Source organism: Eumetopias jubatus, unplaced genomic scaffold, assembly GCF_037043125.1.
Source record: "Eumetopias jubatus isolate StellerSeaLion01/CBP00866 unplaced genomic scaffold, mEumJub1_p1.0 scaffold_15, whole genome shotgun sequence".
In the NCBI taxonomy this organism is placed as follows: domain Eukaryota; kingdom Metazoa; phylum Chordata; class Mammalia; order Carnivora; family Otariidae; genus Eumetopias; species Eumetopias jubatus.
In genome coordinates this window covers 11,646,264-11,659,766 of record NW_028274821.1, presented here as the reverse complement: position 1 = coordinate 11,659,766, position 13,503 = coordinate 11,646,264, and the positions used below count along the sequence as shown (strand labels likewise).

Here is a 13,503-nt window from a genome sequence, read left to right as displayed (position 1 = left end):
TCTTCCCACAGCCCAGTTCTGGGCCTCTTAAGCTACCAGTTTACCAAGACAGTAACCCAGAATTCAAGAAGACTCACACACAAGGCGGATACATTGGAGTCAAAGAAGACATTAACGTGGAGGAGCCCCATTTTGCCTCACAATTAGGGGATCTGATCTCTTATTACACAGAGTGATTTAGCGTCTTACCCTACATACTCTCTTCTGGAATGTTCTACATGAACTGTGTGAAAGCACGGCCTGTGAAAAGACACACCAGTGATGGAGAGCCATGGTTTCTCTTAAAACCCCAGCCTGCCTGGCCTTACAGAACCCGTTCTTATGGAAGCTGTGGCCTGAGTTCATCTGCAAACCACAAGGGAAGGGAAAGAAACTGGAATTACTTACTAAATAGACATCAAGCACGGAGGCGTTATCATCCTGCATTTCCAGAGCGTTTGGCTCAGAAGTCAAGTAGATGGTCCCCTCTTCCAAGGTAAATGTTGAACTGGAAGGTAACCCTTTACTGGAAAAACGAAGAAGAATAATGAGCACGTGGCCTCCGGATGAAGATCCAGGGGAACCTCCCAAGTTGTGGCTAAAGATGTGGAGTTTGGGAAAGCTTTTTGGGATAAAAGATGATTTTGAGAGTTCAAAGGCAACATGGTCCTACCTGGAGATACGCTTGCTTGAGTTTAAGGAATTTGGTGGTACTAGCAGTGTGTTTGCTGTCTGCTTCCCTGCTAGGGACACCTATTTATATTCCTGAGAAGTGTTTTGTAGGTCCCTGGCCTTGTGAGGGTGGAGGGCTATCATCTTGAGGCGCAATGGTCAGCTTTGACTTTGAGTAGTTGGTTCCTGCTGCTTAGGTTCTCCACTTAAGAGTACTCACTCTTTGCTGGTTTATAAAGATAACCTTGTGCACGATCAGTATTGGTTTCTTTGTACTATTCTCTTTTCCTTTTAAGCATGAAAGGTCCAATTATAACGGTGGTTGTCAAACTTAAATGTGCCCCAGAATCCCCTGGAGGGTTGGTAAAAACCCACTTTCCCAGGCCCTACACCCCCAAGTTTGATGCAGTTGATTGGACACAGAGCCCGATGGTTTGCGTTTTTAATAAGCTCCAAGGTGATGTTCCTGCTGCTCGGCCAAGGCACACTCTCTGAGTACCGAGGAATTACGAAGACACTGGGCACTGTATCACGTGTGAGGACAGCCTAGGTGTCCCTTTGGTAGACAGCAAACGCCACAAGAATGGTAGCCAATAGTCATACCAGAGAGTCCTTCATGAGGGGCAACCACCTTGTTTGGTCATGATACGAGAACCAGTGAAATTGGGAATTAATTTCGGGGCTCAGGAATGCACAAGTTTTTCCTCACTGAAAAAAAGTTACATTTTTAACCTCTGGCAGAGTTCCCTGGGAACTCCTGTGCAGGAACAGGACCTCCACCAACAGTGGTGGACGAGTGGCTGCCACAAGGGCGGGGAGAAGGGGCTGGCCCGCCAGCCCACTGGGGCCAAGCTGGTCGGGCCCAAGTGCGGGAGTGCGGAAGACGGCCCGTTTCTCCCCTCGCCCACGACCAGGGCCTGCCACCCCTGCAGGGCCCAGCTCGGAGCTCACCCCATCGGAGAATTGGAGTCTGGGGCCAGCCTCTGAGCTTGTTGTTGGAATCCCCCCCCCGCCCACCCCACTGCCCAGGAGACTGGTGAGGGCACAGTCATCCTCTGCCCTGCCCCAGGCTGGGAGCTTCTGAACACATGAACCCGTTCGTGGAAGCTCTGTAAAATAGTCAGAAATCCTGACCCTTTTCAATATTTTTTAAAAAAATGTCAGAAGAACTGCATGAATCTTAATCAGGTTCATTTGTATTTTTCCTGATCATAAAATACAATGAAAAAAGGGCAAAAAATACTAGACAAGTAGTAAGAAGCAAGGGTGAGAGAGTCTCCCGTGGGCCTCTCACCTGGTGATGTGGGAGAAGGTGGCAATGAAGGGGTTAAAGCCACCGTACTCTGCCTCGATGGGTTACCCAGTGCGGGACACAGAATTTGTTCTGACGGACTTGAAGGAGCAAGGTGAGCACGGCCTCTATCCGTGGAGCTGCTGACCTTATACCGTAAACTGTTATGGATTTCTTGGTTTAGTAATCGATCAGCTTTCAAGGGATGCTGCTTTGAGAAGCACTGGGTGGTAATCAGTATCGCTCAAGTTATTTTTTGCATCAAAAGTAATGCTGCAGCGATGGGCTTTAATTGGCTTTTGCTTTTCAACTGCTACAATGTCACCCATGAAAGATGAATTACTTATTTACTTAAACCTCAGAGCTAGAAATAAGGTGGTCAGAAAATACACAAGTGTGGGATGACTTCTGATTTGTATTCCTGTTTTTTGGGGTTCATATTTTATTTTTATATAACTAAAAAAATCTCTAATGGCTTCTGGATTATTTTATGAACATATCATTTATTTGATGAAATTCAAAACTCAATTTTCAAGATTAAGGGTATAACCAAGAATATTCTGGAAGTGATTTTTAAGTAAACTCTACACCCAAAGTGGGGCTTGAACTCATGACCCCAAGATCAAGAGTTGCATACTCTACTGGTTGAGCCAGCCAGGCATCCCCGGAAGTGACTTTTTCTTAAAAAATATGTTAGTTTTTAATAGTACTACATGTAGTGTAAATACAGCTCAAAGTCTTCATTTTTCAGCCGTCCTGTTGTGATCCAGAGTCACTCACCTAGAAGTAAATCCATTATGTACATATTTTTCAATCTAATAGTTATCTTCTATTTTTGGTAACTATGGGTAAGCTACTAGCATGGTTTAGAAAAAAAATGAGGGTAATTTTTGGGATTTACCGATTATTTTAGCTAAAAGTCACTGGTTACAGAAAACAAACACCAGATTCCCTCAGCATTCTATGGTCAAAGTTGATAAAAATCAGACTTTATTTGTACTGTTTTTCACATGTATTGGAATACTTTCTATCTCAACAGTATATTCTGAGCATCATTTGGGGGATGAAAATGAGGGTCATAGGGACTTATATCCAGGTTATATGAAGAATTCTTATAACAATAAAAGGGCAAATCACCGAACTAAAACATGACTAAACGATCTGAACAGACACTCCTGCAAAGAAGAAATACCAATGGCCAATAAGTGTATGAAAAGATGCTAAACATCATTCAGCATACGGGGAACGCAAGTAAAAATTACAGGGAGCTACCCCTTCAGCCCCCCCCCCCCCACCCCGAGCTAGCTATCATACAGACAGGTGAGAACAAGAGCTGTAGAGGATGTGAAGAAACTGGGGCCATCCAAGCAGCTGATGAGACTGTAGAAAGGTGCAGCAGCTTTGGGAAACAGCCCTGGTGGGTCCTTAAAACCATATAACCCAGCAATTCTACTCCTGGATGTAGAGCCAAGGAAAAGGAAAACATGTGCCCACCCCAAAACCTGTGCACGAATGCTCCCAGTCGCATTCTTCAGAATAGTCCCGAAGCGTTTAATAACCCACACGTCCACTAGCTGATGAAAGGGTAAGTAATTCCTACAATGGAATATTATTCGGCAGTAAGAAATAAAGAATTACGGATACATGCAACGTGGGTGAATCTTGAAATCGTTTATGCTCAATGAAAGAAGCTGGTCATAAAGGACCATGTATTGTATGATTTCACCTATGTGAAATGTACAGACGAGGCCAATCTTGAGAGACAGAAGGCAGATGAGTGGTTGCCAGGGGTCGGGGAGAGAGGGTGAGGACTAGGGAATGACCACTCTTGGGTGTGGAGTTTCTTTCTGGGCTACTGAAAACGTTCTAAAATTAGCTTCTAGTAATATACAACTTGGTGACTATACCAAAGCCACAAACTGTATACTTTGGGTAAATTTTATAGTATGTGAAATATCTTACTGAAGTAAAAAGTTTCATGAGGCACCTAAGGGCCATGATTTTAAAATTGGTGTCTCAGTGCATAGTACCAGAAATACCAGAAATTGGATAGACTAGTGGAGGTCACATAAATTTTAGAGCTGTTTTGAGTAGATTCCAGTCATTCAAAAAACATTTTCTTCTTCCTAATAGAGAAAAATAATTCCAGTTGACCTGGCAACATGAAAGAACTGGGCTCTGAGATTCCACGCTGTGGGGTGAAAAGACCATGCGCGCAGGTCTGTGGAAGCCCGGGGACCCGTCTGCACTGTCACAGGACTAGCTGGTGTGGCACAGGTACGAGGACCTTCCCCCAGGGCACCTGCTACTCTCTGGCCTCTTCTGCTTACATCATCTCTGCCTAGCACCCCCTTGGATTTGTCACCCCAGTATGTCTACTTCACAGATGAGGGATCTGAACAAGGCTGGGGGGCGTGGGAACTCGCCCGAGGTCACACTGCCGTTGAGGGGAGTTTAGGATCTGAACCCTGTTTTCCAATAAAGCCCCCTTTCTAGGGCCAGCTCTGCGGAAATTTTAGAAATCTGCCATTGTAGAAATCGAGGTAGCAAAGGCAGATGTGCCTAGGAACTCGAAAATAATCCTGGGATCCAACAAAAACAAAGGCAGTATATGGCGTTGGATGTGACCGCAGTGATCTTCGCTTGAGGAGAGGAAAGATGGCCAGGAAGGTCTGGGGAAAAGCAGGCAGAATATGCTTTACTGGGGGCGCCCGGGGGGCTCAGTCGTTCAGCATCTGCCTTCGGCTCAGGTCATGATCCCAGGGTCTTGGGATCGAGCCCCGCATCGGGCTCCCTGCTCGGCGGGAAGCCTGCTTCTCCCTCCCCCCCTGCCCCTCTCCCCCACTCATGCTCTCTCTCATTCTCTCTGAAATAAAATCTTTTAAAAAATATGCTTTATAAATAAACATATTTTTCTTCCTTAAAAAGTTAAAAATAGAATTACTCTAAGATGCAGCAATCCCATTTCTGGGTATACAGCCCCAAAGAACTGAAAACAGAGTCAGATATTTACCCAAGGTTGTGGGCTAAACTGTGTGTCTCCACCTAGCCCCAGTTCATAGCCTGAAGTCCTAGCCCCCAGGACTTCACGATGTATCTGTAAAGATACGGTCTTAAAGAGGTAATTAAGGTTAAATGAGATCACTGGGGTAGGCTCTAATTCAGTATGACTGGTGCCCTTAAAAGAAGAAACGGGGGGTGGTGAGGGGTGGGGTGGTGCCTGGGTGGCTCAGTCCGCGAAGCATCTGACGCTTGGTTTCAGCTCAGGTCATGATCTCAGGGTCCTGAGATCGAGCCCCACATCGGGCTCTGTGCTCAGCGTGGAGTCTGCTTCTCCCTCTCCCTCTACTGCTCCCCCTGCTCTTTCATTCATAAACAAATAAAATATTTAAAAAAAAAGGCGTTTAGGACAGAGACATGAACAAAGACTGTGTGAAGACGGGAAAAGATACATAGCCATTGACCAGCCAAGGAGAGAGGCCTCAGAAGAAACCAACCCTGCTGCCACGTTGATCTTGGACTTGTAGACCCCAGAACTGGGAGAAAATAAATTTTGTGGGTTCAAGCTGCTTCATCTATGGTACTTTATTAGGGCAGCCCTAGCAAATGAACACACCCACGTCCATAGCAGCATTATTCACAGTGGCCAATAGGTGGAAGCAACCCAAGTGTCCACTGATGGCTGAAGGGATGAACAAAATTGATACACACAATGCAGCATGTTAAGTGTCTGCCTTCGGCTCAGGTCATGATCCCAGGGTCCTGGGATCGAGCCCCGCATCAGGCTCCTTGCTCAGCCGGGAAGCCTGCTTCTCCCTCTCCCTCTGCCTTTCAGCCTTGAAAAGGAAGTGAATTCTGCCATATGTTAATGGCTGAATCTGTAGGACATTATGCTGCGTGAAATCAGCCAGTCCTTTCAAAGAAAAATACTGTGTAATTCTACTTACACGAGGTACCCGGAGTCGTCAAATTCACAGAGGAAGAAAGGGGAATGAATGGTGGTTGCCAGGGGGCAGAGGGTGGGGGATGGCGAGTAGTTTCACGGGGACAGAGTTTCAGTTCTGCAAGATGAAGAGAGTTCTGGAGATTGGTTGCACTATCACGTGAGTGTATGTTAATACTACTGAACCGTACACTTAAAAATGGCTAAGATAGGAAGTTTTATGTTATGTGAAAAATTTTTTTAAAAGATTTGAAAGAGAGTGAGCATGATCAGGGGGAGGGGCAGAGGGAGAGGGAGAAGCAGGCTTCCCGGCTGAGCAAGGAGCCTGATGCGGGGCTCGATCCCAGGACCCTGGGATCATGACCTGAGCCGAAGGCAGACACTTAACAACTGAGCCACCCAGGCGCCTCTGTTATGTGGATTTTACAATAAAAAGAGAATAATATTTACCAAGAACAATAGTTATTTAAGCTTCTAATGTTTTAATAAAAAAAAAAATGACCTATGAAAGAACTCTGAAAAAAAAAAAGATATAGCCCTGTACAAATCATCAGGCACGTATACAGTTAAGTCCCATTAGGTGCGTTCAGAATAATCTGACATTAATACATCTCGGCATTGAGTGAAAGTTACAGATCCAATTCAGTAATCTTTCTTTACATACTGAGTAAGTAGGATGACAAATCTACTGAGATCAGAGTACAGAACTAGCAGGTCACTTCCCGAAAAGAGAATGCATTTTAGGAAAACAGGTACCTGAGCTGATAGAACCTCACAGGCAGAGCTTGAACTCTGGAATTAGAGGATTTAGCCTTGAATTGTAGCTCTTCTGAGTTGTGGGTGATACTGGATGACTCTCTTCATCCCCCTGAGCTCCAGGTTCCCACACAGAAAATGAGAACAATATCAAACATGCAGGGTGGTTGGGGACATGAGGGTAATGAACGCACAACACAAACCCCCATTTATGGCTCTTGTGGTCTAGGTGCTAGGATGGAGCAGAGATTGAAATCGGTATTTCCGACTCACAGAATTTACACAGTATGGAGGCAGACAGACAATGAGATAAATACTTAAAGTACAGACAAGAGATACAAGTGGCTGAGTGGCGTAGATCATCTGTAAACAGCAAACTCTCCTTGCTCTGCCAATGGAGTTTTAAGGATCTCAGGCATGAGTCAGACACTAGGGGACACAGGTATGTCCCCTCTGCTCCCTGGGGCACTGGCCCGCTCGCCGAAGAACCCTCCTGCCGTGCGCTCCCGCTCCCTGATTGCTCTCTCTCTTGAGATCACATGCTACCCGCGCACTCATTTCTTGGCTTCTCTAACCTCTTTTAAAGACCTCGGGCTGGGTGGTTAGCTACCAGTTGCGCAACTGGTTTTTTAGCCACTCGCTTTGTAAGTCCTGCAGGTTTGTTTTGGGCTTCAGCTAAAACTGATAATAATTCATTTTCACATTCTGTTACGTTTTTAGCAAAGAAATTAGTAAAGGTTCTAACCCATACCACTGAAGATAAAGCTTTAGCCTTCCTTTTTTTTTTTTTTTTTTTTAATTTTATTTGTCAGAGAGAAAAGGGAGAGAGCACAAGCACGGGGAAAGGCAGGCAGACGGAGAAGCAGGCTCCCCGCTGAGCAAGGAGCCCGATGCAGGACTCGATCCCAGGACTCCAGGATCACGACCTGAGCTGAAGGCAGCCGCTTAACCGACTGAGCCACCCAGATGTCCCAAAGCTGTATCTTTCCTAATCAAGAAGAGCCTCACATAAAACAAAGTATTTGTGATTAAGAACCTTTTTATTATATACTTGAATGTGTATGTGAATATCCATTGCTACTTAAAAAAATTAATGAGGGGCGCCTGGGTGGCTCAGTTGGATAAGCGACTGCCTTCGGCTCAGGTCATGATCCTGGAGTCCCGGGATCGAGTCCCGCATCGGGCTCCCTGCAGGGAGTCTGATTCTCCCACTGACCCTCCTCCCTCTCATGCTCTCTGTCTCTCATTCTCTCTCTCTCTCTCAAATAAATAAAATCTTAAAAAAAAATTAATGAAATGTAAATATTAAAAGAATAGGGAGATAATGCAAGAATACATCATCCAATCCAACTAAAATGCATCTACAGCCTGCAGCAAATTCCTCCTTCCTTGAAGATGCCTCAAGTAGTAAAGTTAAGATTGGTTCTGAAAAGGGGCGCCTGGGTGGCTCAGCTGGTTAAGCGACTGCCTTTGGCTCAGGTCATGATCCTGGAGTCCCGGGATCGAGTCCTGCATCGGGCTCCCTGCTCAGCAGGGAGTCTGCTTCTCCCTCTGACCCTCCCCCCTCTCATGTACTCTCTCTCTCTCTCATTCTCACTCTCTCAAAATAAATAATAAATAAATCTTTAAAAAAAAAAAGATTGGTTCTGAAAAGGATTTTCACTTAAATGTCGGAGCCACGGATCAATTTCATGTTTGTTTCTCTTCTGTTCTGACATGGTTCGGGGGATATGCTATATTCTTGCTACTCAGTCCTGTTTACGTACTGTTGGTTTCTTGGGCACAGGCCTATCTGGAATCAATTTCTACTCTGATTGCTTTCCAGATTACTTTATAGGGGTCACTGTAAGTGAGGGCATCTCTCTTGGGAGCAGTGCCCTCAAAACCCAACCATTGTGTCAGAGGGCCTGCCACTCCTTAGCCTCACAGCTTGGGAAGATCCATTTCTAGAAGCAACGTTACGTGACTAGGTTTAAGAGTCTGGCTGCCTGCCTGGGTTCTGCACCATCAACTTTTGCCATGCTTCCCTCAATTCAGACTGTCTGAGGGCTAACTGGGCCTACTTTGCAACAAGGCTTTCGGGAAACTGTTAATCCACCCAATTGTGTTCTTCTTCCCTTGTAAAATCAGAGAAGCTGCCCATCCTTTGCACCTGCTCTGGGCTCTGCTCTCTGCACCCACGGCCACAAGCCTGGCGTAGGTAAGAGCTGTTCAGGAAGGGGCATTTCAGATCCTCACAGCGCTGCCCCGGAGAGCAGACCTGAATGGTTCTCCGATGTCACACGGGCCTCTCTGGCATCTACAACACTGCTCCTTTCTGTCACAGGCACCATTAGCCTGGCTGGATTGCTGAGAACAGTCATCGATGATTTTATAGCCGGGAACACTCTGATTTCTGTTTGTAGACCTAATGAGTGTTTTACAGCTCATTCGCACAGGGGCATGTGCTCAGGGGACAGACGGTACGCTCCACAGTTTTTTGTCTTTTGCCTTGAGGTTCTCTTATCAAAGTAATAAAAATCTATCAAATGACTTAGGATGAAAAGCCATGACCTTGTGTCCTGCCCCCGACCCCACCCCGGGGGGACAGCTTCTTCAGGGATGGCTCTCTTTTTAACATTTTTGGTGGTTCCTTTCATATCTTTGGATGAATCAGGGAATAAAAGGTACTCTCAACCTAAAGCATCATTTATTGATTCTATCAGGAGGACATGACCCTTTCCTACACTGTCCTTCCTCCCAGCGTTTGCTATTTATATTTTATTTAGTTTGTAACTGAATAACACACTTGACCTTTTTTTATTCCACCAACCATATACCGGATATCTTCAATTTCCTGTATCATTTGGTCTTTGTCCCTGCTTTCCTCTCTCACTTGGTATTAGTAGATCCACTTAAAAAAAACTTTCTTTTGTCTCTATTTTGCCACAGCTGTTAATATTTATATTCTGTCTTGTAACTATAACCACATTTTCCCTGCCTTGTTCAGGGATTGATTCTAAAATTAGAAAACTGATACATGGAATTTATATTATGATGACTTTTGTAAATACTGTGGCCACCAGGGAGTGAGCGTTCTATTCCCCTCTCTGGATTCAAAGCCATGGTTGCTGGGCCATGCAAAGAAAAATGTTCCCAACAAGACTAAATGGAGTCTCTTTTTTTCTTTCTCTTTCTTTCTTATTAGTTTTGCCTAAATTCCCCACGTGTCAGGCTCTGTTTCATGTTGGGGGGTTTTTGCTCTTTAGAAATGGACTGGCATGGGGATTAAACACAGAGAGCGCGTAGACTGAGGATGGAGGCTTAGATACAACATTGCCCTGCGATTATGAGTTACTCGTCTGGGCAAGTCCCGACCCCGAGCTCCTGCTTCTTCCTGTAGAAACAGGAATGACATGCCCTGCCCGTCTCATAGGGCCATCAGGAGACCCAAGTCAGATAATGCAGACGAGAGCGAATGCGACAGTCACGCTCTTCCTTACAAAGGGAAAGGAGCGGCATGAGGACTGTCACCTCTGAGGCTGGCTCTATCTCGCCGTGGGGGCGGGGCTTGGGCCACCGTGTGCTTGCAGAGACAGGTTCCTCCTAACATTTCTCAAAGAATCCCTTCTCCGCTATTCCCAGTATTTAGCTACCAGAACATTCACTGACAAGAAGAGTGGACAGGAAAACTCTACCTGTAGAGAAAACCCCCAAGTGCAGCCTAGTCTCTTTTAAAAGGCTTGCAAATCCTTGTTCAGCCCTAGAGATACAGGCTGCCTGGGGGCAGCCTCATTGCAGCCTGGCTCACACACCTGTGGTGTGATGCTCAAGCCAACAGCATGTGCCTCTCTCAGGAAAGCTCACTCTGGCTGCAGTGGGGGTGGGGTGGGGGGGTGGGGGGGTGCCTGAGGCAGCTACAGTGTGTGGAATTCTGAAGCCTGGGCCCTGGGGTTCCTACTCCAGCCCTGATAGTGTCCGCATGCAGCAAAGCTCCCGCGGGGCCAGGACAGCGCAGCTCAATCACAGTGAGCTCCTGGGCTTGAGTGGACAGGCAAGTGTGCAAGAGCCCCAGGGCGGCCCCAGAGAAGTGGGAGGCCCTGGGCCACAGTCACTGCCTCTCGCTGGCTCTCGACTGCCGCACCACCCACCTTCCTAACCTGCCCTGCTGCACGGCTGGCTTTTGGCGGGCTCTGCGGCTTCTGCCCGGTCTTGTCTCCTTTTCAGCCAGAAGCTCACTGCTGCTCTACGGGCTAGGGCGCTCTTCCCCTCCTGCTCTTTTTAAACAGGGAGGCTGCCCATTCCTCCGGAGGCAGGCAGAGTGGCAGCCCCTCTCCTGGGAATCTCCAGAGGGCTGCCCATGGATCTTGTGTTGGCGGTAACGTGCCCCTCTCCCTACACACGTGAACGCCCAAGGCACGAAGCCCACGGCAGGCCCGGCAGCACTGGGACCCGGCCGGTGAAGACGGAGGCCAACTCTGCTGCAGGGTGCAGGGCGAGGTGGGAACAAGAAGCCGCAGGGGCTCCGGGAGTTCAGCTCCCCCCAGTGGCATACATGTGTGTGTGCGTGTGTGTGCATGTGCGTGTGCGTGTGCATGCATGTGTCTGCGTGTGCATGCATATATGTATGAATGTGCATGTGTCTGCATATGTGTGCGTGCATCCATGCATGTGTGTGTGCACGTGTGCACGTACGTGTGTGTATATGCATGCATGTGCGTGCGTATGTGTGTGTGCTGGGGGGTGCTGGAGGGAGAAACCTCTTCCGAAAAGGAACTCTCCTCCAAGTTCAGGGGCCTTTCCCACCACACATCTCTAGGAGATTTATTTTTCTTCCCCCCACCCTCCCACACACGCGCTTCCAGCCATCACTGACAGTGATGTTTATAGTATGATGAGTGTACCGCACACATTACTTCATTTAATCGGTAACGATAACCCTGTGAGGTTGGGGCTCTCCCTATTTATCTGTAACGTGAATATTAAGGCTAAGTCGTCCAACCCCAGGTAACACATGGTGGCCCCTGGATGTAGCCCAGGTGGACAGCTGGAGCCATGCCCTCCCCACATTGCCTCCAGATAGCCAACCACTGCGGAGCAGGAGCTCTTTGCCGGGTTTCTAAGATACTCGCCGCAACAATGGTTCGACTATGAAAGAAAAGAGATCTACAGATCCATTTCTAAATGGCCAATCTATTCCTATAAGTCAGTCCTGATTGGCTGAAGTGGGGCAGATACAGACATTAAAAAACAGCCACAGGAACGCCGATGCCGCACGCACAGAAATTATTTTGAGACGGATCACAGACAACATGGGAGAGCCAGAACTGTTCAGCTTCCGGAAGAAAACGAAGGAGGATGTCTCCATGACCTCGGGGGTCCTGACCACGAAGGGGCAGAAGGGAACTTTCTGGTGTGATGGGAATGTTTTTTATCCTGATCTGGGTGATGGTTACTTGCGTGGACACATCTGTCAAAATTCGTGGAACGACACTGACACACCTGAGACTTGTGGGTGTTACCATATATATATTTCAATAATGAACGATCAGCATCAAGAACGGTATCTGCTTTTTTACTCACCGATCTATAAATCGCTCAGCCAAATGTATACTGAACGCCTAGTCTGCTGTAGGTACTGCGCTAAAAGCCACATGTAAGTTGGTAAATCGTTCACGCACCTGGGTCACTGACTTAAAGTCTTTGAAAAGAATGGGAAAAATACATAATAAGGGCTGAAAAGGAGCAAATAAGTACATATAACATTACTATAAAATTACATCATTACTATAAAATATCAAACAAAAAACCTTGACAAAGTAATTTCTCTTAGACTTTACAACACTGAATCACTTGGGCTCTCAGAAAACATGTTTTCTGTCCATATCTGGCAGACCTTAGGATCAGAATTCATTCTCTTCCTAGAGTGCTTATCCATGGAGTTGAGAGATAATACATTTAAGTAGGTCCCAGAGGTAAGGCTTAGGGGGCTAAGACAAATTCTAATATGAGCAGCCCACAGAACATCCCCGGCTAAGTGGCGTGCACTGAAAGCCGAGGTGATTGTACTCGCCAGTTACAGCAAGCCACCACAAAGGCAACGGGAATTGGGGGGGGGGGTCTTTTAAATCCCAGGGGACCCAATGGCCTCCATGGCTGGGAGAAGCAGTAGAGTATGGGGAAGAATGAACTAGACCAAGAGGCAGGGTAGCTGAGTTCTGGTACCAACTTGGCACTCAGAAGCTGTGTGCTGTGGGGACGCACAGGTGCTACAGAGCTGGGTGAGCCATCTAACCTCCCTGCGCTCCAGCTTCCTCCCCGTACACATCAGGGCTCTGAATCTGATGAGGTCCTTCCAGCTTCTGAAAGCTTGGATTTTTAGCCCTGTTGGCCCTCTCTCAATTTCCCTAGAAAATTGAAGTTTGAGATCAGAGGAGCATATCAGAAATGCTGAAATCAGTATGCTGAAATGGAAATGCCTTTTGCTGTATAAGCTGATGGGACCAATTAGGGTTTAAGAGAAAATGACCAGGAGATGATTCATTCCCATCTTCAGCACGCTCTATCAGCACGATATTGCTATAGGATTGGGAAAAAAAAATCCAGAAAAGCAAAGCTTTACTCAGAGAGATGGTGTTAGAGGCTGAATCGTGTCCCCTAAAACTCGTATGTCAAAGTCCTAGCCCCTAGTACCTCAGAATGTGATCTTATTTGGGAAGAGGGTCATTGCAGATATAATTACGCCGAGTTTGGACTAGAGTAGGGTGGGCTCTAATCCAGTGTAACCCATGTCCAGGTGGGCACACAGGGAGAACACCATGTGGAGGTGCAGGCACAGACTGGGGTGATGCTTCTATAAGCCAAGGAATGCCAAAGACCGCAA

The 13,503-nt window shown here is 46.8% G+C and overlaps 1 protein-coding gene across 6 annotated transcripts in view; it reads right to left on the bottom strand.

Annotated features, from left to right (window-relative positions):
- PIP5K1B (phosphatidylinositol-4-phosphate 5-kinase type 1 beta) overlaps positions 1 to 13,503 on the bottom strand; it is a 293,743-nt gene that overhangs the window by 21,472 nt on the left and 258,768 nt on the right. For 5 of the 6 annotated variants that reach the window (XM_028117382.2, XM_028117385.2, XM_028117384.2 and 2 more), the window contains one exon: positions 388 to 505. The exons of the other annotated variant lie outside the window; for it this stretch is intronic. In XM_028117382.2, coding sequence (XP_027973183.1) covers positions 388 to 505 — 118 coding nt within the window. The remainder of the gene's footprint in view (positions 1 to 387; positions 506 to 13,503) is intronic. 6 annotated transcript variants of the gene reach the window in all.